This window comes from Corapipo altera, unplaced genomic scaffold, assembly GCF_003945725.1.
Source record: "Corapipo altera isolate COAL_440 unplaced genomic scaffold, ASM394572v1 2, whole genome shotgun sequence".
In the NCBI taxonomy this organism is placed as follows: Eukaryota; Metazoa; Chordata; class Aves; order Passeriformes; family Pipridae; genus Corapipo; species Corapipo altera.
In genome coordinates, this window is record NW_020884890.1 from 1,384,360 (window position 1) to 1,409,683 (window position 25,324).

General features: G+C 40.6%; 1 protein-coding gene across 33 annotated transcripts in view; it reads right to left on the minus strand.

The window, feature by feature from the left end:
- The window catches only part of DST (dystonin), a 306,056-nt gene that overhangs the window by 69,425 nt on the left and 211,307 nt on the right, over positions 1-25,324 (minus strand). For all 33 annotated transcript variants that reach the window (XM_027644871.1, XM_027644867.1, XM_027644868.1 and 30 more), the window contains 11 exons: positions 24,762-24,970; positions 24,174-24,491; positions 23,830-23,996; positions 23,130-23,286; positions 22,751-22,877; positions 20,503-20,565; positions 19,496-19,731; positions 17,715-17,844; positions 15,930-16,129; positions 14,062-14,557; positions 11,608-13,082 (listed from right to left, as the gene is read on the minus strand). In XM_027644871.1, the coding sequence (XP_027500672.1) occupies positions 11,608-13,082; positions 14,062-14,557; positions 15,930-16,129; positions 17,715-17,844; positions 19,496-19,731; positions 20,503-20,565; positions 22,751-22,877; positions 23,130-23,286; positions 23,830-23,996; positions 24,174-24,491; positions 24,762-24,970 (3,578 nt within the window). The remainder of the gene's footprint in view (positions 1-11,607; positions 13,083-14,061; positions 14,558-15,929; positions 16,130-17,714; positions 17,845-19,495; positions 19,732-20,502; positions 20,566-22,750; positions 22,878-23,129; positions 23,287-23,829; positions 23,997-24,173; positions 24,492-24,761; positions 24,971-25,324) is intronic.

Below are 25,324 nucleotides of genomic sequence, written 5' to 3' on the forward strand. Positions count from 1 at the left end.
TCAAAACAACTGGAGTAAGCACCACTCTCAGAATTTGCCCCCAGCTCATTTTCCAGACTGACCATCCCACCTGTTTTGGACACCCCATGTGTGCTATGCAAATGACACTGATTACTGCATCTGCTTAATTAATAATAATAATAAAGTTACAGTTCTGCAACAACAATAAAACAAAGTTTTAAACAAATATCTGTAAGGTTATATTACAACTATTTCACAAATCTGTGGATTTATTTTTTATTACCTTATTGGACAAGAGGCCATTGCAGACTCTATCCAAGGTATCTTGAATGCCAGTAGTCCAGATATTGCCATTTCCCCCTGGAAAAGCTTTTGGGCAGTTTACAGTACTATCTAATTCAAGCTGTTGTACAGAAAATGACATTTCATTTGATCCTGTATGTGCTACACTGAATTCCTCTGTTTCAGATAAAATTTCATATTTTGCAAAATCCAAGCCACTAGTGTTTACAGCAGCATTCATGTAATAAACATGAGGAGATGCATCATCCACACAATCCTCCTCTACTGTTGTGACTTGCATTTTAGTTTTTTCATGAACTTCATATGCATTTTCCATTTCATTTTTGCCAAGGCTAATACCTCTTCCATCACTTCGAAGAGGATCTTCATGTGACAGAGGTTTCTCTTTGAAACCTTGTAAGTGAGGGTATTTCCCCCCCATCTCTTCCTGATCACTCTCACATGTCTGTACATTGCTTTGTTCTACTTTTCCAGAGGGTAAAACGTCATGCAAAGCCAATCTGCAGCTTTCTTTGACAGCGACATTCATGCTTGCATGCAGTGGGGTTTGCTGCTCTCTGCAAATTGCTGGGATATGTGGTCTGAACTGACCTACTGCATGGATATCTTCTGCAGAAGACAGACTCCGTATTTGAGTTTGATCCCCTGATAAGAGTGTATCTTGTTTATCTTCTCTTTCTGTTGGAGGGCTGCATAAACCAGAATCATCCTCTTCCGAGGTAAGAGAATTCGTACCCCATTTGCATTTGCCCAGTCTAGCTGCTTCTGACATATCAGCAGTTTCGTTAAAGGAGCTTTCACTTTTATTAGTGTAATCTGAAAAATTGGGTGGGACAAGCATTCTCCACGATCGTCTGTGCTCCTTCTTTTCTGTGTGAGACTTCACTTTGGGTAATCCAGCTGTCCGAATTACATCACTGTTCAGTTTAAGAGCATCAAAGATCATTTTTTCATCTAACTTGTTAGCTTCACGGCTTCGGAGCTCAAAAACACTGGAAGAAGTAAGGACACCATTGGAGCACAAAGTGCTGATGTCCAGTGTTCTGTGACTGTAGGGTAAAGTCCGGTCTGTGAAATGCCTCGAAGAGAGGCTGCCCTTGGAGCCCGAATCAATCTGTTCATTCAACCGCACAGTGTCATAGATAGACCTCTGGGGAACGTAGCAGTCCTCAATATTTAGATCTTCATCTTCTTCCCCTTTGCCAACACATGGAGGATTCTGGCGTAGACAGTCTGGCCTGCTAAGTGGCTTCCCCATCTCCAAAGTATTCACACAAGTACACCACTATGCCTCTGTTTTCATGGATTCAGGAGAAACATTTAAAAAACACTAGCAGTCTGAAGGAATAGTAAACTTGCCCTTAGCATAAGATGCATAGACACAAAATATACATCATAAGATATGAGGTGGCTGAGGTCATTCATAATCAGTGCATCCGTTTAAATGTGACTTTACCTGGATGTGAGGTTCCACACCCTCCAAAATATAAAGTGCTTCAGTTAGAAAGTAACAGAAATTTTCCAATGTCACAGAAAAACAAATTATAGCAAAAACCAGCAGTAGCCAAATATTTTAAACATTCAGTGGAAGTCTTCATTTATTTTTCCAGGTCAGCATCTGTATCTAAAATCTCCCAAATAAGCCTTCCAAATGAACAGGCATTACAGAAGGTAGTACATTATCTTCTGTAGATGACTGCTTAACTGTAATCCATTTAACTGGTTTGCAGGGTGCCATCTCCTTTATAAATAAAACATGGTGCAGCAACTTGTAAAGACAGAATCCACAGTGGCTTGTATAGTCCTGACCAAGGCACGGAGAAAATCTTGGGGGGCGGGGGGGGGGGGGGAAATAAGTTAAATCCAGAACAGTAAGAATAATAAACCAGTCCTTTACTTTTTTGGCAGTAGCTATAAATAACCTTGATCTGAAAGGCAGCTTATCCTCCTCTTGTACCAGGCTTGTCCGTGGTGCCTCCACAAGTCCCAGAAGAAAACATCACTTTCTAGCAGCCAAGCCGATGCGTCCTTTGAGCAGACCGTCGGAAAACGAATGTTTCAGACCGATTCTCCCATCCCGGAGAGCTCTTTAAGGCAGCTGCAGAGGAGAGCAGGCGCGGCGCGTTCCCCGAAGGCACGGCAGGTTTACATTCGGCAGGTCCCGACTACAAGCTGCAGCTAGCGGGCTGCCCTCGCTCCCTCCTCCTCATTTCTGAAGCGCAGCTGCGAAGAAGTAGGCGAGGGAGGGAAACCCCCGTCGCGGAGCGCTGGCGTGTCCCGCCCGGCGCGGCCGCCCAGCGCCCCGGCTCGTCCCGCTCCGCGCCGCCGGGAACGCCCCGCGCTGCTCCCCCGGCAACATCTGCTACCGGCCCGCCCGCTCCCGGAGCGCCGCTCGGGGGGCTCCCCCCGGGACTCCCCTCCCTCCGTCCCTCCCCGCCGCCTCCTTATCTCCTCAGCTGCCCGCCCTCGCCTCTCGCTCGGTGCCGCGCAGGGGGGCAGGCAGGGGCAGGCGGAGGGAGCCTCGCCGCCCGCCTGGCGCTGACATCACTCCCGCCCCAGCCCGCTCCTGAGCGCTGGGGGAGCGGCCGGCACGGCTGCTTTCCCGGGAGAAACTCTGGGGAGGAAGGATCGCTTTGAGAGCCGCCCGCACCCCATCACCCCGCCCGATGAAGCCGTCATTTCAATGGACGCCTCCAGACCAAAGTTACACTGGAACTTTACCTGCATATTATTAAAAATAAGAATTAAAAAAAACCACAGAGCCGTCCCGTGTTTAGATTAGGTGTTGGAATAGTTGCACATTGCTCCATCTGACATGCAAAGTGAGACGCTCAGTCCAGTTTTGACTCTCTTCAGTCTGGTTCCTGACTCTAAGGCAACAGCTTAGGGTGGCATTGGCTGAGAAGGCAGCCACCACCTGAACAACCCAGCTCCCACCAAAAGAAACATTAAAGTATCGGAAAAAACCTATCTATATCGGCAAGACTTTTTTTTTTTCTTTTTTTTTTTTTTTTAAATGGAATTTATTGCAGCCCAAAACCAGCCTATCAGGACAAAGATTCAAGTTTTGGACATTTACATCTTTTAAATACAGTTTAACACTTTGCACCTACGCTTCTAGCTCATAGTCATGGAGCTGAAGGGTTGGGAGACTCACAGGTAACTCACCAACAGTACAGAAGGAGCTGCCATGATCCAGCAGCTCTGCTCCAGTAGAAACCATACCCCTAATGACCTGAGCTGCTTGTGTGACTGCAGCTATCAGTTACAGGGACAATTCAGACCTCAGTTTAAGGACAGCATATGGCACTTAGTGCTAAAACAGCACAGTGCATTCACTACAATCAGCTGGAGCTTTCCGCATTAAGCAGCAAGCAGAATACACTGTATGCAAGAAATACAAACACACCACACCTCATGTTTATTGATTTGCTTGATAAACAGTCAGCTACATATCAAAACGTTAAGGTCATGCAAGACAAACTCTCTCTTCCTCCTCTCTGGTGAGCAGCCATATAACATTGAAATTATGCTAAACAGATACTCACTTCTGGATTCTCTACCTGAGAAGCTACTATAATAGCAAAGATGAGAAAAGTATTTAGAGGTCCTGTCATCATGGCTATTCTCACCCAAAACACCCACAAACAGATCCTTACTGAATTCAGAAAGTGCTGCATCATTTTGTAGGGGAAGTATATAACTGAAATTAGTTTGTATTTGTTCAACAGCAAATTTTATTAACAGATAAAAAATACTTTACCATTTTTCACTGTTTATACTGAAAAATTCAATATGACAGATCAGCCACTGTCAAAGCCAATACTTCAAAAAAAATTTAAATAGTTGCTTATATTACCTTTACTTTTCAACAAAGACCCTAACTGCAGTAGTTAGGAAGGTTTCAGTATCTTATTCCAGCATCTGTAAACCAGTGCATGGGTTATGCAACATTTAGCTCAATAAGAAACCTGATTATTCTTTCAATATTATTTGCCTTCAAAACAAAAATCAGAAGACAGACACACAAAACTAAGAAAAGACATATAGATGTGGCATTTAGGGACATGGTTTAGTGGTGGACTTGGCAGTGCTGAGTTAATGGTTGGGCTTGATGTTCTTAAAGGTCTTTTCCAACCTAAATGATTCTGTGATTCTATAACATAAGCCAATTAAAATCTTAGTTCAAGCTCATTGGCAGGAATACTCAGGCTAGCTAAAAATTCCCACAAAGCCCAATTAGACAGCAACCTCTAATTACTATATCTACTTTTGTTCAAAAATAAAAGCAAAAATCAAACAAACTATATACTGATGAAAGCTGTAACAGTGCCATGTTGGTTTTAATAAGAAGAATGCCTTTTAATGGCAGTACAAGGAATTGTGCAAAGGTTTCAAGCAAGATTCAACTTTGGGTTCTTTCTCTATTTCAGAGAGAAACTAGCTGCAAATGCTGCTTCCACTACAAAAATCTTAGCACTGTGCAGCTACTGAAACCCAGAGTGTTCGGTTCAGTCCATTTGCACAATTCTTTTTTGTTTTGCTTTTGAAGAATGGTGGCAGACTCAGTGTACCTCAACAAACCTAATTTACTGAAATTTCCTTTCAGGACTAATCTACACATTGTGGTACAGACTTCGGGAAAAAAAATGTCTTACAAACCTGAGTGAGTTAGCAATTAATTTTGTGTGGTTTATATTGAGACAAATTTTTCATTTGATTATACTCTTCCTGAAGTGAAGGAAGAGACATGGTTCTACTTTCAAATTAACTACTCAGGAGATTTTCATTTACAGAAAGCAAATCTTGTATCTGCATTGTAAATAAACATTGTTTAACACTGACAGTAACTACTTTCAATTTAACACTCTATACTGACTGGAATAAGTAGATTACAAAAAAGAAATATAAATAAAACAAGTATGCATATGTATTTAGATATACATATACAATTCAAGGCCAGTTGTGGGGTTTTTTTAATATGCATTTTAACGTCGTGTACTCTTTGTACATGAAAATTGGTCAAACCACATAAACGACCTCTGGCCTATTACACGAGATCCTCCCCTGAAGAAAGTGAAGATTTCATGCGAATACACCTATACCAAAGAACAACTCTTTTCCTTTACTCTTGAGGAATAGAAGTTGATTGTAGTTGACCACAGAAGCTAAAGCCATAAGGAGCCAGACTGTGTTTTTGTGGCCACAATCACATTTTCAGGTTGTGTGTGTTTGCGTACGTGCACAAACATGAGTAAATACACCACAAGTAGAGCAGGATTTGTGGGAGCCAGTCTCCCTACAGTTTGCTGTCTCAGGTAGAAGGGTAGAGAGTATGAACAGGTAGATTACGTACTGTAATTCTGATGTCCCAGCAGCACTGACATCAAGTATTAGGAAGGTTGATCCTTATCTTCCTGCTACATTCTCCCTTCACTAACTACATCCTCACCTAATAAAATTTCCCATTCTGGTCTCCCTTTCTTTCCTTTCTTCAAAGGCTCCTCACTCTGCTGCTTTATTTCTGCATTTGCTCTTCATTTATTTAAACAACCCCTTCATCTTTCCATCTTCCTCTACCTCCTGTTTAATGGCACTGTGTTTTCACTCATAAGCAAAAGCATGGCCTAAAACAGTTGCTTCAAGCAAAACAGATTTCTAAGCTTATAAATATCTAACATAAATACAATCCCAGAGTAGACTTCTGGATATAAACATGTTGCTATTACTGTTCTTCTTTGTCTCCTCACGTTTTTTGGTCTTCTTACCATATCAACTCTTGTGTTGTGGGGACACTGACTTCCCACAAGTCTGCACAGACCAGAGAAGGCTCTTACTCCCAACCTGTACAATTGCTGTGTCGTTTTCAATGCATAAACAAACTACATCACTGACACAACACACAGGGAACTGGGTTCTTCTACCATCTGCTCATCAGGCTGCTACCTCCTAGAAGCATTGTTCTTTGTAGACAAAGAACCATATATTAACGAAGACCTGAAGCCGCACCTGAAGTTTGAAAATGTAAGAAATGTCGTAAAATCTCAAACTGGTTACAACTGAAATCCTGTACAGTCAGTGTAGGCAAGAGCAATCACAGCAGGAGCTGTTGTTATTTTCCAATATCCAAAGTGTTTTACAAACCATATACAAAGAAAAGCCATTTGTTTCTTTTTGAATTTGAGACAGACTGGCATACAATTTTAATCCTCCCAGTCTAATGGAAGGATTTACTATGTAACTATTTGTTCAAGATTTTCATCTCTATTTATGCATTCCAAAAGATCATCAAAACTCACAGTAACTTCCATTCAAAATTCCCAGATGAAAGTTTTCTGGTTTAGTTTTCCGGTTTAGTTTTCCTTTCTTAAACAAGCAAAATGCACCCTCTGTTGGGCCAGGCATGTAATGACTGCCTGCACAGAGTGTCTGAGCCTGGTGTTGGTACCAGAGGACAGTGTGAGAGACACCTGCGTATGGTAAATGATTTGCTGTGCTTAGTGGCAGAGCTCAAGGAAGAAACGGAGAGGCTAAGAAGTATTAGGGAAAGTGAAAGGGAAATAGACTGGTGGAGTCATACCCTTTCAACCCCAAAGGAAGTCCAGCCGGAGACAGTGAAGCCCTGCCCCTCCTGCCATCAGGCAGATGGAGCAAACCAAGTAGATGGGGGAGAATGGAAACAGGTCCCTAATCGGAGAGGTAAAGGAATCCCCTCCCGACCCCCATCACCTCCCCAGGTGCCCTTAAAGAACAGGTCTGAGGCCCTGGACCCAGAGAGTCAGGCAGAGGGCAGTCAAGAAGAGGATCTGTCTAGAGGGTCTGCACGTTGCACCTCATCTACCAGACAGATACAACCACAGCTATAAAGGAAAAAAGAAGGGTAGTTGTAGTTGGTGATTCCCTTCTGAAGGCCCTATATGCAGACTGGACCCATCCCACAGGGAAGTCTGCTGCCTTCCTAGGGCCTGGGTGAGAGATATTAGTAGGAGACTCCCTGAACTAATCTGGCCCTCTGATTATTATCCACTGCTGCTGGTCCAGGCTGGCAGTGATGACATTAATGAAAGAGGTAGCAGGCTACTTGAAAAGGACTTCAAGGTGCTGGGTCGATTAGTTATTAGTTAATGGGACAGGAGCACAGGCGGTGTTCACCTCAGTTTCTGCAGCAGCAGGGATGAATGAGGAGAGGAGTAGGAAAACTCATCAATAGGTGACTAAAGGAATGGTGCCACTGGCAGAATTTTGTTTTTTTCGACCATGAGGCAAATTCTATGGTACCGATCCTGCTAGAGTCAGATAGGCTTCATCTATCTAGCAAGGGCAACAGGACTGTAGCCCATAAATTGTCAGGGCTGATCAGGAGGGCTTTAAGCTATGTTTGAAGGGGGAAAGAGTTGAAACAAGGCTCTCCAGAGATGAACCTAAGAGTGGAAAGCCAGAGTTAGAAGTGCTACCAGCAGGCCAGCTGAAGTGCATGTACACCAATACACACAATATGGGTAACAAACAAGAGGAGATGGAAGCCACTGTTCAGCAGGAAAGCTGTGATGTAGTCACCATCATAGAAACGTGGTGGGATGACTCGCATGACTGGAGTGCTGCCATGGATGGCTACAAGCTCTTCAGAAGGGATAGGCAAGGTAGGAGAGGTGAAGGGGTGGCTCTATATGTTAGAGAGTCTCTTGACTCTGTAGAACTTGAAGTCAGTAAGATAAGGTTGCGTGTCTGCGGATCAGAGTCGGGGGAAAGCCAACAAGGCTGACATCCTGGTAGGAGTCTGTTATAGACAGGATGGATGAGGGTGATGAATTATTCTACAAGCAGCTGGCAGATGTCTCAAAATCGCCAACCCTTCTCCTTGTGGGTGACTTTAACCTGCCAGATGTCTTCTGGAAACTCAACACAGCAGAGAAGAGGCAGTCTAGGAGATTCCTAGAGCATATAGAGGATAATCTCCTGCTTCAACTGGTAAATGAACCTACCAGGGGTGGGGCCTCATTAGACCTGCTGTCCACAAACAGAGAGGGGCTGGTGGGAGATGTGGTGGTCGGAGGCTGTCTGGGGCACAGTGACCATGAAATAATAGAGTTTTCAATACTCGAGGATGCAAAGAGGGCCATCAATAAAACTTTTGCCCTGGACTTCCGCAGGGCAGATTTTGGCCTACTCAGAAGATTGGTTCAGAGGATACCTTGGAAACAGCCCTTGAAAACAAAGGGGTCCAGGAGGGATGGACATGCTTCAAGAAGGAAGTCTTGAATGCACAGGAGCAGGCTGTCCCAGTGTGCCGAAAGGCAAGCCAGGAGGAAAGACATCCAGCCTGCCTGAACAAGGAGATTTTGAAGGAAATTAGGGGAAAAAAGATTGCTTACCGACTATGGAAAAAAGGGCTAGCTACTCATGAAGAGTTTAGGAATATAGTTAGGCCATGTAGAAAGAAAATTAGAGAGACAAAGGCACAATTTAAACTCAATCTAGCCACTTCTGCCAGGGATAACAAGAAGTGCTTCTACAAATACATCAGTAGCAAAAGGAGGGGCAAGGAAAACCTCCATTCTTTGTTGGACATGGGGGGGAACACAGTCATGAAAGACGAGGAAAAGGCTGAGGTATTTAACACCTTCTTTCCCTCAATTTTCAACAGTAAGACAGGTTGTGCTCAGGACAATTGGCCTACAGAGCTGGTAGACAGAGACAGGAAGCTGAATAGCCCCCCTGTAATCCAGGAGGAAATGGTTAGCAACCTGCTGAGCCACTTGGATCCTCACAAGTCTGTGGGACCAGATGGGATCCACCCAAGGGTAATGAGGGAGCTGGCAGAAGTACTCGCCAAGCCACTCTCCATCATCTACCAACAGTCCTGGCTCACTGGGGAGGTCCTAGATGATTGGAAGTTGGTGAATGTCACACCAATCCACAAAAAGGGCTGCAAGGAGGACCCAGGAAACTACAGGCCTGTCAGCCTGACCTCAGTGCCTGGCAAGGTTATGGAGCAGATCATCCTAAGTGCAATCACACAGCACCTACAGGATGGACAAGGGATCAGACCCAGACAGCACAGCTTTAGGAAGGGCAGGTCCTGTCCGATCAACCTGATCTCCTTTTATGACCAGATGACCTGCCAGGTGGATGAGGGGAAGGCTGTGGATGTGGTCTATCTGGACTTCAGCAAAGACTCTGACACCGTCTCCCACAGCATTCTCCGGAAAAAGCTGGCAGCCCACGGCTTGGACAGGGGCTGGGTTAAGAACTGGCTGGAGGGCCGGGCCCAGAGAGTGATGGTGAATGGTGCTGCATCCAGTTGGCAGCCGGTCACATAGTGGTGTCCCCCAGGGATCAGTGTTGGGCCCAGTTCTATTTAATATCTTTACTGATGATCTGGATGAGGGGATTGAGTGTACCATTAGCAAATTTGCAGATGACCCCAAGTTGGGAGGGAGTGTTGCTCTGCTGGAAGGCAGGAGGGCTCTTCAGAGGGACCTGGACAAGCTGGAGAGATGGTCTGATTCCAACAGGATGAGGTTCAACAAGGCCAAGTGCCAGATCCTGCACTTTGACCACAACAACCCCCTGCAGCGCTACAGGCTGGGCACAGAGTGGCTGGAGAGCAGCCAGATAGAAAGGGACCTGAGAGTTTGGATAGACAGGAAGCTGAACATAAGCCAGCAGTGTGCCCAGGTGGCCGAGAAGGCCAATGGCATCCTGGCCTGTATCAGGAACAGTGTGGCCAGCAGGAGCAGGGAAATGATTCTTCCTCTGTACTCAGCACTGGTGAGGCCACACCTGGAGTACTGTGTCCAGTTCTGGGCCCTTCAGTTCAGGAAGGATATTGAGGTGCTGGAGCAGGTCCAGAGAAGAGCAACGAGGCTGGGGAAGGGATTTGAACACAAATCCTATGAGGAGAAGCTGAGGGAGCTGGGGTTGTTCAGCCTGGAGAAGAGGAGGCCCAAGGGAGACCTCATCACTCTCTACAGCTACCTGAAAGGAGGTTGTAGCCAGGTGGGGATCAGTCTCTTCTCCCAGGCGACCAGCAGTAGGACAAGAGGGCATGGTCTTAAGCTCTGCCAGGGGAGGTTTAGGTTGGATATTAGGAAAAAATTTTTTATAGAGAGAGTAATCAGACATTGAAATGGGTTACCCAAGGAGGTGGTGGATTCACCCTCCCTGGAGGTTTTTAAGATGAGACTGGATGTGGCACTTAGTGCCATAGTCTAGTAACCACAGTGGTGTTGGATCAAGAGTTGGACTGGATGATCTCAGAGGTCTTTTCCAACCCAGTTGATTCTATGCGTTATGACTGTTTTCCAAGGTCATCAAATTTTTAACAGCATAGCTTATCGAATCCTGTTATGAAGGTTTGGTTTTATCATTAAGTGTCAACTAATGTACAAGTCATACAAACATTTGAATCAATATTAGATTAGAATGAAACCAAAGCAGCACAGAATATTCGGTGCTACCATATAGTCATTAGGAAATTTATGATCTTCTTCAAACACTGCTTACATCTATAGGATTTATAAATCTTTCTAATGAGCGCTGGCAATTCATTTATTATAACCTAAACCAAGTAAATATCTGTACTTCATTTCAGCACCAAAGCTCAGTTAACACTCATTATCACTGTAATGCATTTTTTTGAGCTGGACAAGGATTGCTTACTGGCATATTATAAAAGCTGCACACAGAAGCTCCACAGCACATTTTGGATAAGCATGCTACAGCAAACTCCCAGTATAACAGGGGGCTCATTTTACCTGTTTTCTTTTTACTAGGATGTTTCTAGGTAAGGGTGGCACTCAGTGAGGTAAAACTGGACAGAGTATCAGAAGACAAAATGGCAAAAAGTAACATCTTAAATCTACATATGCTGAAGCCTATACCCATGTGAAAAAAAACCCCTAAACTACTCAGATGAGCAAAGTGAATGTGGTCTAGTATGTGAATACTGGAGTCTAAAATTCACACCACTGTGAAGAAAAAAGTTGTGCAATACATGGACATCAAATAGAGACAATACACAGTTTCCCAAAAATAGAAAAGGCAGATGCATTACAGAGGGTAACAAGATAATGAAGAGAGGTGAAAAAGGAACTGGAGTGCAGGAACTAGGAGCTGGGATGCAAAGTTTGCGGTTTCTGCCAAGTTGAAGCAAAGAAAAGCTTTTGAAGACCCATGAGAAGATACTCATTTAAAACAGATAAAAAGCATACAGGCAGAACAGACTGCTGTGAAACATGACTCCTCCAAGGTCTGCATGTAACCAACCTCTTTCCCTATGATGTTTAATGAAGTTGTATTGTGGTAAAATACTTTATAGTAGCAAGAAAGCAATCTTCCTACCTTGAATGTATTCAGCTGCTGATTAATTGTCTCTGTTTCCATTCCAACAGGACCTTGTGACTCTTCATGTTCTTCAGCTCTCCCAAGAAGATTGGAAAATTCTTTTAGCTTACTATAAAACTCCTCAACACGGCAAATAGTATCCTCTACTCGATCTTCCCTGGCTTTTGCTCTGTCTAGTAGCTTGTTGCATTGTTTATTTAAAGCTTCCAAGTCTCTCTTTATACCAACAAGATCAGGAGAAGCTTCAGCTTCTGTGGCTAGCATCATTTTACAATTTTTATTAGCATTTTCATTATTCATTATAAGATCCTCCAACTTTTTCAGGAAATATTTTAAGTCCTCTCTCTGTGATTGCAATACCTTGAGATCTCTCCCCACTGGAGCCATGCTATCAAGTTCATCATCAAACTCTGCAAACTGAGAGAACATCTCTCGGATGCTGTTTTGGAAATGGCCGATTCCCTGAAGTTTTGTCTCTAAGAATGAGCACCTATCTTCAACCTGCTTGTTCACTGCAGTGTATTCTTGCTCCAAAGATTCAGCTTGGAGCAAAAGGTCAGAAACACCTGCTGAATCAGAAGCTTCTACTACCAGGTCTTGGGCAAGCTTTTTTGCTAGATCGACATGAGGCTTTAAAGCCTGTAAGGCTTTCTGCTGGGCCTGCATCATTGTCAGGTGTTTGTTGCTGAATGACTGAGGTCCAAGTGAGTCATGAGCTTCCAGATGCTCTTTGGCACTTTTAAGCTGTTTTTCGGCTTCCCTGGATGATTCCTGAAACTCTTTCAGTCTTTGTGCCATATTTTCCAAGCACTCTCTCTTCTTATGTAACTGTTCTGTAACCACATTCACATTCTGATTCAGCACCTTCATTTCTTCTTTAACAATTTCTTTATCTGTTTGACTTGCCTTGAGCAAACTTTCAGCAGAATTATTTAATAGCTCCACCATCCCATGGTGTTTATCCAGGTCCTTCTGCCATGCCCTCACCTGAGCCATAGAATTCTCTATTTCAATAGGGTTTATGCCAACTTTTAATTCACACAGGTTGCTTTGGCACTTCTCTATCCATGGCTGCAGATTTTCTACATGCTCCTTGTATTTGAAGGCTTTCTCCAGACAATCTGTTAATTTATCTTCCCTTTCTTTTACCTGTTTATTCATTTCATCCCAGTTATTTCTGAGTGTAGCAATTTGGGATTGTAACGCTGCTTTGTCAGCTCCTTGAGTCTTCTGTAAAATACTTTCTCCTTCTGCAACAATTCTTTCATATGAACTAATCTGATCAGTCATTGTCTTCCTAAATTCTTTCTGCTCTTCAATTAGTGATTGCAAGACATCAAGTTTGGCTGACACAGGACGAGCCTGGTTCAGCTCTTCTTTCTTTTTGCTTAGCCAGGTCTGAAAGTCCTTAGACATTTGCTGGAACTGATGAGAAGTGGTGTATGCTGACTGAAGCTGCTGAACATGGTTATCTACAAAAGAGAAGACATTATAGAGATTCATTTTGTCAGATCTGCTAGTATTCAATGAAAAAAAAACCCTAATATTGATTCTATTACACAATTACATAATCATTAATGTAAGGAAAGCTGGTCCTTTCAATGTGGTGTTTGACTGGCAGACAACCAAGTCAACGAAGGGACAGACTTTTTGCAAGGGACAGACTCATGCCTATAATACAGCAGAGCAGTGAAGGCATTAGAACATGAATCAAACAAGGTAAGCTTAGCCAATCTATGTCTACATGAATCCCCTTCAGGCAGATTTTGGGGGTAAAAACCACACAATCGTGTTTTATGGTATTATGAAGTGTAAGCACAGAGAATATTAAGTGGTCTAACCTAGTAGTGTCTAACTCATGGCCTGCAGGCAATATGTGTTCTTAGGAAGATCCTTCGAAGTTCCTGGCGACCAGAGGAAATTAAAAAGCTAAAACTGAGGCTGCTAGGGACAACAAAGCATGATATCGCTTGCAGTGTATTACTTGCTCAGTTCTGTGTTCACAGGGTAAGGGAAGGCTGCAGACTACAAGCCCCCTTCTGTCACAGGCAGTTTTATACAATTGCCACTGTGTTTCTCCAAGACATTAAGGGGTTCTTGCCTAAAAATTATGATTTTGGCTTACATCTGCCCCAATAAAGTTAGATAGCTCAATGAACAGCATCCTCTTCTGGTATTCTAATTCAGTGAAGGTGAGGAAGGAAGGAAGAGATGAGAAAAGAAGCCCTGCTACTGTACTTCAAATTCTCTCCAAAACTTTTCAGTAGAGATCCCAAGTAGTGTTCTTACTTTTTCAAGGTATGGGGACTCTCGCAAATTCTAATGTGCCACTGCTTGGGGAATGGACTAGATAGAGAGCTGGCACCAGGCTCAGTTAACTCAATATCTCTATCATAAAGTCATGTTTAACTTTATGCCTAAATTACTATTTTTCTTTAAGTAAATACTAACCTGATTTTTGCTCAATATCCTTAAACAATTTTAAGATGCCATCTAACTGTCTTGTAAGTTCTGCTTTCAAATACTCTTCCCCAACTAGTGTTGACAGCTCTTCACAAAGGGTTTGCGCGGCATTTATATTCTTCATTTCCTGTTCTATTTCCTCCTTCATTTCTCTAGCAATTTCCAGTTGTTGTTTCACAGCATCAGGTTGTGTACTCACAGCCAAGCTGCTGCTTAGCTTATTATCCAAGGCACTTAGCTTATCAGATAGACTTCTGAGTAGACTTTGATACTCTGTGCTTTTCACAATGGCTTGGTCAATTCGGTCACATCTCTTCCTCAGCTGGCCAGTTAGACTGTCCCATTTCTGTGCCACAGCTGCCAGTTGCTCTTTTACAATTTCATGTGAGGGTGGATGTTCACCAGGTCTCTTCAGAATCCCTTCACCAGCCATAGTTAACTGCTCATATTGTGGCTTTCTGGTGTCAAACTCTTTGAGCAGAATCTAGAAAGAAAGAGAATTTTAAAAAGCATTTACCTCATGAGAAAAAGAAGAAAAGTGCTGCTGACAAAAATCATGTAGAATTTGTTGTAGCTAAGCTCTCTAATCAATCTCTGACCTTAAAAGCCAGTGAAATAAATGCATCTTCTACACATAAAACTGTGTTGTTTTCAAGCATTTACATCAAAGAACCAGATAAAAATGAGGTGAATTTACATATCATCTAATGGAAATTCAACCAGGAGATACAACTAAACAATGAATTCTGTTAATATCACAATAGTTAAGTAACCACACCAAGTAAAGTAAGTGCTGTTTAGTTTCAAGCAGTGTCTTCTTTCCTAGAAGGTGTATTCTGACATAATACTGCAATGTATTATTTAAACACAGAAAATACCTGGATAATTCACAAAATTACTGAATGTGTACTCTGAGACCTTTAAAGTTTATATCACTGGTTTCTGGTATTTTTTTTTGACAGTAAGTCACAGTGCTTGCAGAAGAAGGGACAAATATAATGCTTTTACTTTACAGAACATTCCAAACCCTTTCTTTTTAAGTCAATTAGGCTGAACTTTTAAGGACTGTTAAGTGATACACTATGGTTTTATGCCATCAGGCTAGATTTTTGAAGCACTTACAAAGCAATATTGAGTCATTTTCACATAATCTTAGAACATAGTTCATATTTTAAGCACTTCATTTTAATCAATAATTATATTGCAGTTTTAATAATTTTTTTGCAAAAAATATGTTTTTTCTCATAAGTTTAGATTACCTGGCAGCAATAGAAATATTTGAAATTAAAATTTCTACATTGTGCAACCTCATCTGATTTCACTTTTGTTTCTTTTGTCTGCAGTTTGCTGTACTGCTGTCAGCAAACTGCTCCACTTTTTCATTATACTTTCTTCTGTCCTTTGCACTCTTGGCCTCATATCTATCCACAGTAATGCACTTCACTTGCCTTTGTATTTTTGTTAGCTACTGGTACAGTCAATTGAATAAAATCTCAAAAAGCTAGTTCTAAGCCTAGACTGTAATAAAGAATGACCATAAGATGTCAAATTAATAAAATTCAAAGGGATATTTTCATTCCACTCCAGAGAAACCACACTATGGTCAAAACAAACAAAAAAAAAATCTATCAGAGGATCAGTATCTTCTCAACATTTTTTCCTTTAGCTGTACTGATCTCTCTTCACTCCTATGATAATTTTTTCTTGTAATTATTGTAGTCAACTATGACTTAAGCTGATAAACAAATCTAATGGATCATACTAACTGCTGTCTACTCTAGATGCAAAACAGTACTTTGCTAATAGAAAAGTACCAGAAGAAATGGAAATCAATAATGTATGTTGGCACTACTCACCTGAACCTGTTGCTTTTGTGTATTCAGCATATTAGGATCAATTGATAGTGGTCCTAGCACACTGACCATCAGCTCTTTTTCTACAAGCCAGTGCTTTAGCTGGGCTTCTGCTGTCTGGAACTGGGTCAGGTAATTTGATGACTCCTCCAGTTTTTGTTGTCTCTCAGATGTAACTTGATTGAGCTCTTTCCATTTGGAATCTAACAATGATAATGTTAACATATTGCATGCATATTCTAGCAGATGGGTTGTCAGACAGCAGAGTATATATGAAACATAAAGAGAGCTCTTTCATAAGGCTTTTTGCTGATTAACTCCAGATGCCTTATTGCAGTGACTCGGCAAATACATCTTTTAACAGTCAGACCCATATACATTTGGATGAAGGTCAGACACTTGTGGAATTTTTAGACCAATGAATATACAACATGTAATAAAACTGGACTAGCATATTACTAAATGAAATACCCCCAAATTTAGGCTTTGGTCTCAAATGACATTAAAGCCAGAGGGCTGTACTCAGTTATAACTCAGGTGCCTGATCTACAGAGACAAATCTTCCTGCTTATTCAGTAAAAAAACCTCATACTTTTATAGGGGTTAGCAGAAACCCTAATTTAGGCTTCAACTTTGAACAGCTGTCTGAAAAAGCCTAACTCTTTCAAACTCTCTCAAACATCTGCTTTCAAAGCCTGTGGAGATTACCTGTCTCATTTAGACATCTAAACAAGGTACCTAATGACAGGCAATGAGAATACTTCTGCACATAGCTATTTCAAAAGTACTGTGTGAGCTTAGGTTCACATCTATGCCAACATATGGTCTTTTCCACTTGTGGCAAGTGGCTTCCAGAGGAGACATTGAGTCTTACAGTCTTGCAACTTTCCCCTTGCCCTCTGTGAAACTGTCAGTGCTTGCTCAGTCAGCTCTGGTATCTTGCTAATTCTCTCTGTCCCTGATCTTCATCTTTGGTTTTTTCAGTTCCTTTTTGCTGCATCAGTCTTTGACCTCTGCTCATTCTGTATTAATTCCCTTTCAACATTACAGAAGATCTCTTGGAGATCTTACCTGCTACTTAAACTTTTCTGAGTTTCACTTAAAACAGGACAGACTGGAAAAATCCTCAGCTTCGAAGTTACTGTTGGTATAGCTATAGAAATGCCTATCACTATGGAACAAGACTGACCTATAATTTATTTAAAATATGGCAAACCTAAAAAGAATCTTTAAAAGCTTATGACAATTATGCACTGCAATATCTCAAAATCTACTGTCCAAACATGGTCATTTCCCCCTTTTTTTTTTTTTGGCAAAATGTATAGAATCAGTTTTAGAAAACAGCAAAAGGCTACCAAACCTACCAAATGACAAAAGCCACTATTTCATGGGGAAAAAAAACATGTAAAAGAGCATTACCAACAACTCTAACTGTTCGTTACATGAAATTAGAATCAACTTAATCTGTTGTATTGTGTAAGAAGAATAAAACATGTATCTTGAGCAGCAACTGGTCAGTCAAGTTTTAACTGCACATAAAAGGTAAAGCCCTCTAAAGCAGGGAGTCAAGCTATAGCCTCTCTCAACTGCACTGATACAAATGCAAAGCCTGTGGACATCACTGTCATTACTCGAGATCTATACTCCTGTTAAGGGAGTTATTTCCACAGAATTTAAGGGGTAGGAGGGAGCAAGATACTAAAAATACTAGTGATTGGCAATAGATTAAAAGTTCGTAATAAAACAACTTCCAAATCACTGAGCTATGATACAGCTTTACTGAAGTACCTATTTTATCCAATGTTTGTCTCCACTTAGGTGCCTCGGGAGAGTCAGAGTTCTTCTCCAGCAGCTCTGTTACTTTGTCCTTTAGTTCCTGCACTTTATTAGCACTTTGCTTTAATTCAGTTTCAAAAAGCTGCAAATTTAAATGATAAAATAAATAAATAAGAGACTAAAGAGGAATGGTAAAGTTTGAAGTCCTTAATATTGAGATGTTAAGCATGAAGATAAACAGTAAATATCTAGCACTTATATACTACTTTTCTGTTATGAATTTCAAAACACCTCATATGTTGCTGGTCAAATTTTTTTGGAAGACAGAACCTGAAAGATTTAAACTACATTAATAATTATTGCTTAATTTGAACAAGTGACAGAACTAGAAGAATTCAGATAAATAAGTTCCACTAGGTCCCATCATATTCACATATATTTGGAATCTGTTAATGTACAGAAGGCAAACTGACTACTGCAAAGCACAGTTCACAGTAGAAATAACCCCAATAGCACCAACAGAGAGGAGTGTAGTGTGGCCTCATTACCTCAGTAGAAATCCTGCTATCACAGACAGACTGTTTCTTGTAGATCTCCTAAAACCATAGTTTAAAGAGAACCATAGCTTGAAGTGAGGCCTAACAGGAGACTGACATGCCTCAGCAAATCCTAATTCATGATGTTCTTGCAGACAGAAGTGAACAGTTCTTATACAACTGGCAAAGGGCTCTTATACGAATGTTCTTAAGTAACAAAGCTTGCCCTGGAGAGCTGCTTTTTAATTATCCAAAACCCACTAAAATAAACACTGAACAAACTGTACTTCATTTAGAACTTCTAGTAAAAGGCCCAACTACATTAGATGACTCTTGCCTAAGCACTCATTCAGTTTTCCAGCTATTTCTGAATATTCTTCCATTACTACACAAGGGATAAGATGCTCATGTTAGCTTTGCATATTCTCCGTTAAAAATAAAGAGCTAGTTTTATTCCACACTTAGTCTGAATTTTAAGATTGAATGTTATCCAGCTCTGAGGAAAGTTGGTAGATGTTCAGGTTAATTTTTAAGGATGACCCACCAAATATAAAAGAAACTCAGTTAAATCAAATTGTGTTCCTTGTTTAAACACAATCACAAGCAAGGAATGAATTTCCCCTATGCATTACACTTCCCGTTATAGATGAACCTTTACATGTGTAAACATTGTCCTTCATTGCTAGGGAAGCATATGTCTCCAATGCTGAAACAGGACAGAAGCCTACTGCTGATTCAGTTGTTTTCTCAAATCAGTTAAAAAGTGGGGAGGAGACTGTTGTGCAGCTATATAACTTAACAAGCATGTCAAGGCTGCTGAAGAGAAACACTGCCTTGGAAGAGACATAAGCTGCTACAGCTGCAGAGACCAGGAGGTCTGTGGAGTGTCAGTGAATCATCAGCTGCAGAAACAGCTTTTGGACAGATACAGCCCTTCAGATATTACAAGTAATCTAGTATATACCTTTAAACCTCTAAGGAGATCAAAAAAGTTAATTGCATAATCAATAGAGCCTCACCTGTTTTAACTGTCCACCAAAATTACTATTTTCTGACCTGCAAAACTGGTTCTCTCTGACACAGTGCTCCTTTCTCCACTGACACAGTTTGCCAGATTTGCTCTAAGCCTGATTGACATGGTTACTAGGATCATCTAAATACTCTCAGCAACATTAAGCTAGGCTGAGATATCAGTTATGTCATAGCATCTGCCCAATAACCAATAAAAAAGAGTATGTTTTTGAAGGCAAAAAATACCTTATGTTGCTCAACTTGGGCTTTAACTGTTTCACTATCAGTTGGAGCAGCTTCCCAATCTGATGCAGTTTTATCCATTTTTTGCAACCAATGCATCATTGAGGTTGATTCTTCCTGAATATTTTGCATTTTTGAAAGCATACTTTCTAGTTCTGAAATCTTTTCATTCAATAAAACTCCCAAATCTTCATAACTGTGATTTACATCAGATATAGCTTGTTGAACAGTTGTCAGTTCTGTAAAAGGAAAAATGCACAAAAACTATGTTAGAAGTTACAAGCCCTTCAAACAATATCACCTGGACTTCTAAACAGTACTAGTTACAATAGCTAATAGTCCCTCAAATAAGAAGTTGCTGAACATGTTAGAGTGATTTCCAATTCACTCTATATGCGGCAACACTACCTCTGAATGAGCTAATGTAAGTTCCTATTTGCAAGGACTTCTCATTTCACAGAAATCAGTTTTTCAATACATACAGTTACATAAACACCTTTCAGTCTTTCTACCCATTGTTTTTTTACTATTTTAAGCACCAATTCCCTGACAAAAAGCTGAACATGTGAGGCTACAGTTCAGGTATATAAAGGTCTTATGTAAGTTCCTTTGTCACAGTGACACAAATGTATATAAATGGGTGTTTTTGTATACATATACTTGTGTATATGTGTGTTGTGAGTGCTAGTGGGTGTTAAAATTTCAAACCCCATAGACACATATTAGGCTTTTCTCAAAAGCCATGTGTTATATCAAAATAGCTATCCCTGTATACATTTATAAAAGTATATCTTGAGTCACGAAACACAGCCAGATTTAGTCTGTCTTCAAAGAAAATAATGATAGGTATTGTTATAATTAATTTTAGTATCATTCCCTAGTCAATATAATTTTCTTATGTGATGGTGATGTGAACAAGCAGATTTATGTACAACATTAAAAAAATACTTCCATATTTATCAGCAATTGGCAAGTACATTTCTTTATCACATGATGAAATTTTTACTGACCTTTATTTTTCAGGAAATCCTGAGTTCCTGGAGCTCCTGCTTCACCATTTAATATTGTGCCACCTGTGGATCAAGAGAGATGAAGTCTCATGCTTACTCCCACCCAGGAAGACCACCCCCAGCACGGCATTTCCTCTTCAGAACAGCAAGATACATAGCTATTACTACAACATTAAGAATAAAGAATAAAGCTCCAGCCAGCTAGTACCGTAAGTGGTACAGCATATGCACAGCATACGCATTGCACATGTGTATGTTCATATGTACTTAGGGTACCTTTACCCACCAGGGAACTGGTTGAGACATCATCCCTGGAGGTATTTAAAGGACATGTAGACATGGCACTAGGGGCATGGTTTAGTACTGGACTTGGCAGTGCTGGATTAATGGCTGGACCTGATGATTTTAAGGGTCTTTTCCAACTTAAATGACTCTATGGTTTACCACTGTACCTCTGCACAAAAAGCTCTTGATACCAATTGGATTAATCCCTCCCTATATTGTCATAAGCAAGACTTCAGCACATGCTCCATGACAAGGATTGCACAGTGGAGTCCTTACTGTTAGACTTGAAGTCCTTACTGTCACTTGGAGGCAGCCACTCATCCAGGCACCCCTACTGATTAAACATAATTTCAGAGCCTCTGGAACCAGAGCTACATAAGCTTTCTAAAACATTGTCAGACCACAGAGCTGGGGCACGTGATCATGCACAGAGAACTGCAAGGAGAATCACTTCCCACTCTCTTGCACATATGTATTCCCAGCTGAGCAATTAACAGAGAAAGATTAATGGTTTCCTTGGAAAAGGCTATGCATCCACCCTACAGTACCAGCTGGACAGTGAGGACCACATTAGTGGCAGCTGGAGGATGGCAAGAGAAAACAAACCAGATAAGAGAAGTCACAGGCCCCTGCCAGAGTCTTGTAAATCTTCATGCTCTATTAGCTCGACTTCAGTATTTTTAACTGTGCTAAAGTGAAACACAGTAAAGCTCTTGTCTAGGAGGGCAAATGCTCTAGCCTGAAGGATTACAGCTGCTCTTACATGATAGTTATTGAACTGTTTTTCTATCTGGATGCATAGAAGTAGAGAAAGAGGCAGAGGAAGGAGCCCAAATAAGGTTCTGAAATGTTCCTTGAAAGATTTTTATTAAGAGTTCAAACAAAATTGAAACCATAGGCGGCTACTACAAAGAGATGTGAGAAAGGAAGTGTTCTACTTTTTCCCACTAGGTATCCTTTGGCAGTCCCCATCCTCCTAGTGCTTTGCAGATGACCAATGAAGGCCAATACACTTGAATTTATTTCCAGATCTAGTCAGTTCAAGAATTGACTGAAAATGTGCTTATGGTCATTAAAACATCCAAGGTACCACATCCTTGAACTGTAACTGGAATGATACTTAGAAGAATAACTCGTTTCTGTAAAACAATTTAACATTTAACACTGGAGTACAGAAAATCATGGAAATAGATTTGCTGCCTTTAAATTCTGACTACCAGTAAAAAAGAATTCAGCTGAAGGTCTAGACTGAAAAAACATTTTGGCCCAGGAAAATCATGCTGGGATATGAAGTCGCTACCCTTCTGTGCTGTTGTTTCAACTAAAACACTGACTAGCATTAATTACACTGTTATTTTGGGACGAGTAAGTTTGCCTAGGCTCACTTTTTAGGTAAATCATGTCCTCATTACTCTTCTAACAAAAATTCCATGACTCTGCAAACCCTTCTGTGTTTGCCTGGTATCACAGAATAGCCTTCTGGCCATTAAAGAGGTATCTCTGTGCAGGTACATCAGTGTTTGCAAAAGCAAGGTTTGTATTTCTCCTGCTTGCAGACTTGAAGACAGTGAAGCACTGAACACTGATCAGAGTAAGTCAACTTCTCAGCATCACAAGCTTTCTGGGGTGAGGTGAAGGCAACTGTGATACTGTTATTTTGTTCACTATCTGAGAACTACATACCAAAGTAACAGCTTTAGGACCTGTTAATCATTAACATCAGAGCAATTTTACACAATTTTGGCAGAGTAAAACAATTAGAATGTGTGTTGAATTACTACAGCAATTAGACAGTTTGAATGAGAATCACAGCAAACAATGGTCAGAAGAGACATAGCTAAATGACTTCTCATGAGCCATAATATTCAGAATGCTAACCCAAAAGTGAAATATTTTAATTTTTGTCTTAAAGGTTTTAAAAATTCCTGAAATATAAGGCTTACCTGATTATACAAATGCATACCTGACTTGGCAACTGCTCTCAGTTTTGCAGGAGAAGTCACAGCAGTAATTAGGTTACACAGCAAAGTTCCTCTGCTATTCATTTTCTGCAGTTCAGGTGCTTTTAATGTCCATTCATCTTTTAAATTCTGGTTAAGATAGATAGTAATTTGATCATTACAAAACTAATTTCAGACTTAAAAGATTTATTGTAAAGAAAGGAACAACTCTGCTACTTGGGAATCCCCTGCAAACATGCAAAGGAAATGTGAATGTAAATGCAGACTGCAAGTTCCCTAATCCCAATCACTATGCTTACACCTTAAATCTGTACCTTAATGTTTGTAATAGATCCTTTAGTTCATTCAGCCAGATTTCACTTTTCCTCTACAATAGCTTACCAATGTATTTTCCAAAGGTTTCTTTAACTCTTCTGTATTCAGGGAGGGTTGTGCTGCTGGAATTCGTTCTGTGGTCTCTTTTATCCATTTCTTTAATGATTCTACAAGGAGCTCAAAAGTATCCATTTGTTTCTGACAAGACGATACATCCTCTTCTCTAGACAATTAAGAACAATTAAAGGAATGATAGTATTCCATCTGATAATTAAACCAACTGATATTATCAATCCAATGTTACTATTCCTAAATTCAAAGTGTCACAAAAGCTAACGTTAGGGATATAAGCAGAATGTACAAAATCTAGTCTTGCCGTAAAGGTAACTTATATGGAATCTTCTATAATTTCTCCAGTTTTCCTTTGCAACTTGATGCCAAATGATGCTCTAAAGCAATATACACAAGCAGCAATTTCTGTTCTATCAGAGAAGGGGAGAAGGGTTTTCTTAAAACTGCCAGGACTCCTGCGAATGCCACAAAATTTGAGAAGTTACTTGTCTTTACAGTCCATATTAGTGCTCTTGAGCCAGACAGACTAACTACAGAGGCATTTTCAAATAGAATCTTTCTCTTTAAATAAAAACCCCTCACTTACTTTGGTTAACTGCAGTCTCTTGAGATTGCACACAAAAGGATAGCAGTCATCACAACATTCACACTGTGTTATTAGCCAAAGCAGAAACACTTTGATTATTCAACTTACTTTTCCTTTATAGTCTCCTCTACCTCTTTGAATTTCTTAGATAAAGCATTTACTTTTTCTGATACCAATGCTTTATCTCCAGGAAGAGCATGGAATGAAAGTTCTTCAAGAAGCTGCTTCAAAACTTCCAGATCCTTCTTGTGTTGTGCCAATTCTACACTAGCTTCCTGCAAAATAGGATTACATTCTTCATACTAGACTTAACAATCACTAGTTGAAAATTAAACTCTTGATTTTAGCTAACCAACCAAAGCTGGGAAAAAAGCATGCCTTATTTACTGTTCAATCACTTAGAGGAGTTAGACTAAAAATACACAATATATACAAATTGAATGCTACAGTACCTGCATGTATTGAGACACTTCACTAACATCTTTTCTTGGTGCCTCTGTCTCACTGAGGGCCTGGTTCTTCTCATCCAGAAATGACTGAAGTTTTTCTGACAGACCTTCAAACAACTCCACTTTAGTCTTCAACTCCTCCATTTTCAGAAGCTTCTCTCTATGCTTGTTACTCGCTTCAGAAAACCGTCCTGCAAGTTCACTCATTTTAGCTTGCAGCGTGGATGCAGTGGATGGATCTGCTGTTTCCGTGAACTTCTTCACTTTTTCAATCATAGTGTTTATACTGCTTTGGCGACCCGCAATGTCTTGTTCCAGCATCTGAAACAAACAGAACTGCTTTGCACTCCTTATAACTAAATTTTAAGAAGTAAACCTAGTCCACCATATAAAGCAACAAATCAGTACAGCTAGACCAGCAGGGTAGATCTATTTCAGCTACAGAAATCCTTATGTGCAGTTTTACTTCACATAACAGTCCTCTTTAGCAAGTATTTTGAATCCATTAAAGGTGACAAACTAAGATTTTAATTTTTTCTTGAAATCTGCATTATGAAACATAGGTTTCTTCTTTCAAAGAATGCTACTTACAATGCTTTTACTAATAATATCCTGAATAGCAGCAGAATTCAAAGGCACTTGTTCTTGTTCCTTAAGGCTCTTTTCAACTCCTTCCATCCAATCCAGCATTTCATCCAAACCATCTTGTACACTTAGGGATCGTGTCAGAGTTACTTGAAGCTTCTCATTCCTTTCATTCACAGATTTGGATAAATTGTCATACCTCTCCACAATACCATCTGATAAAGAGAAAATAACTTCAATATTTTCCTCTAGTCAAACTAAGCTTTTAACTCGTTTTACCAGTTCTTACCAGTTGAGTCAAAAATTGCTACATCAGAATGAAGAAAAAAATATCAGCTTCAGTCACTAATAATGCAGAATCAAAGATCAAAATGCTCAAAGAGAGCAAAGAAACACACAAGACAAGGAAATGAGGGAGCAGCTTACAGCTGTAGTGCCCAGCTTTAGAAACTGGTTCCAATGAACCTCTAGCTTAAGACAGCTGTAGACTGTTACCAAGAACTAAAATAGCAGGTTATTAAGACAGGTCTTCTACAATTATGTCTCTTGTGTTATTGTGAGAGCTGAGA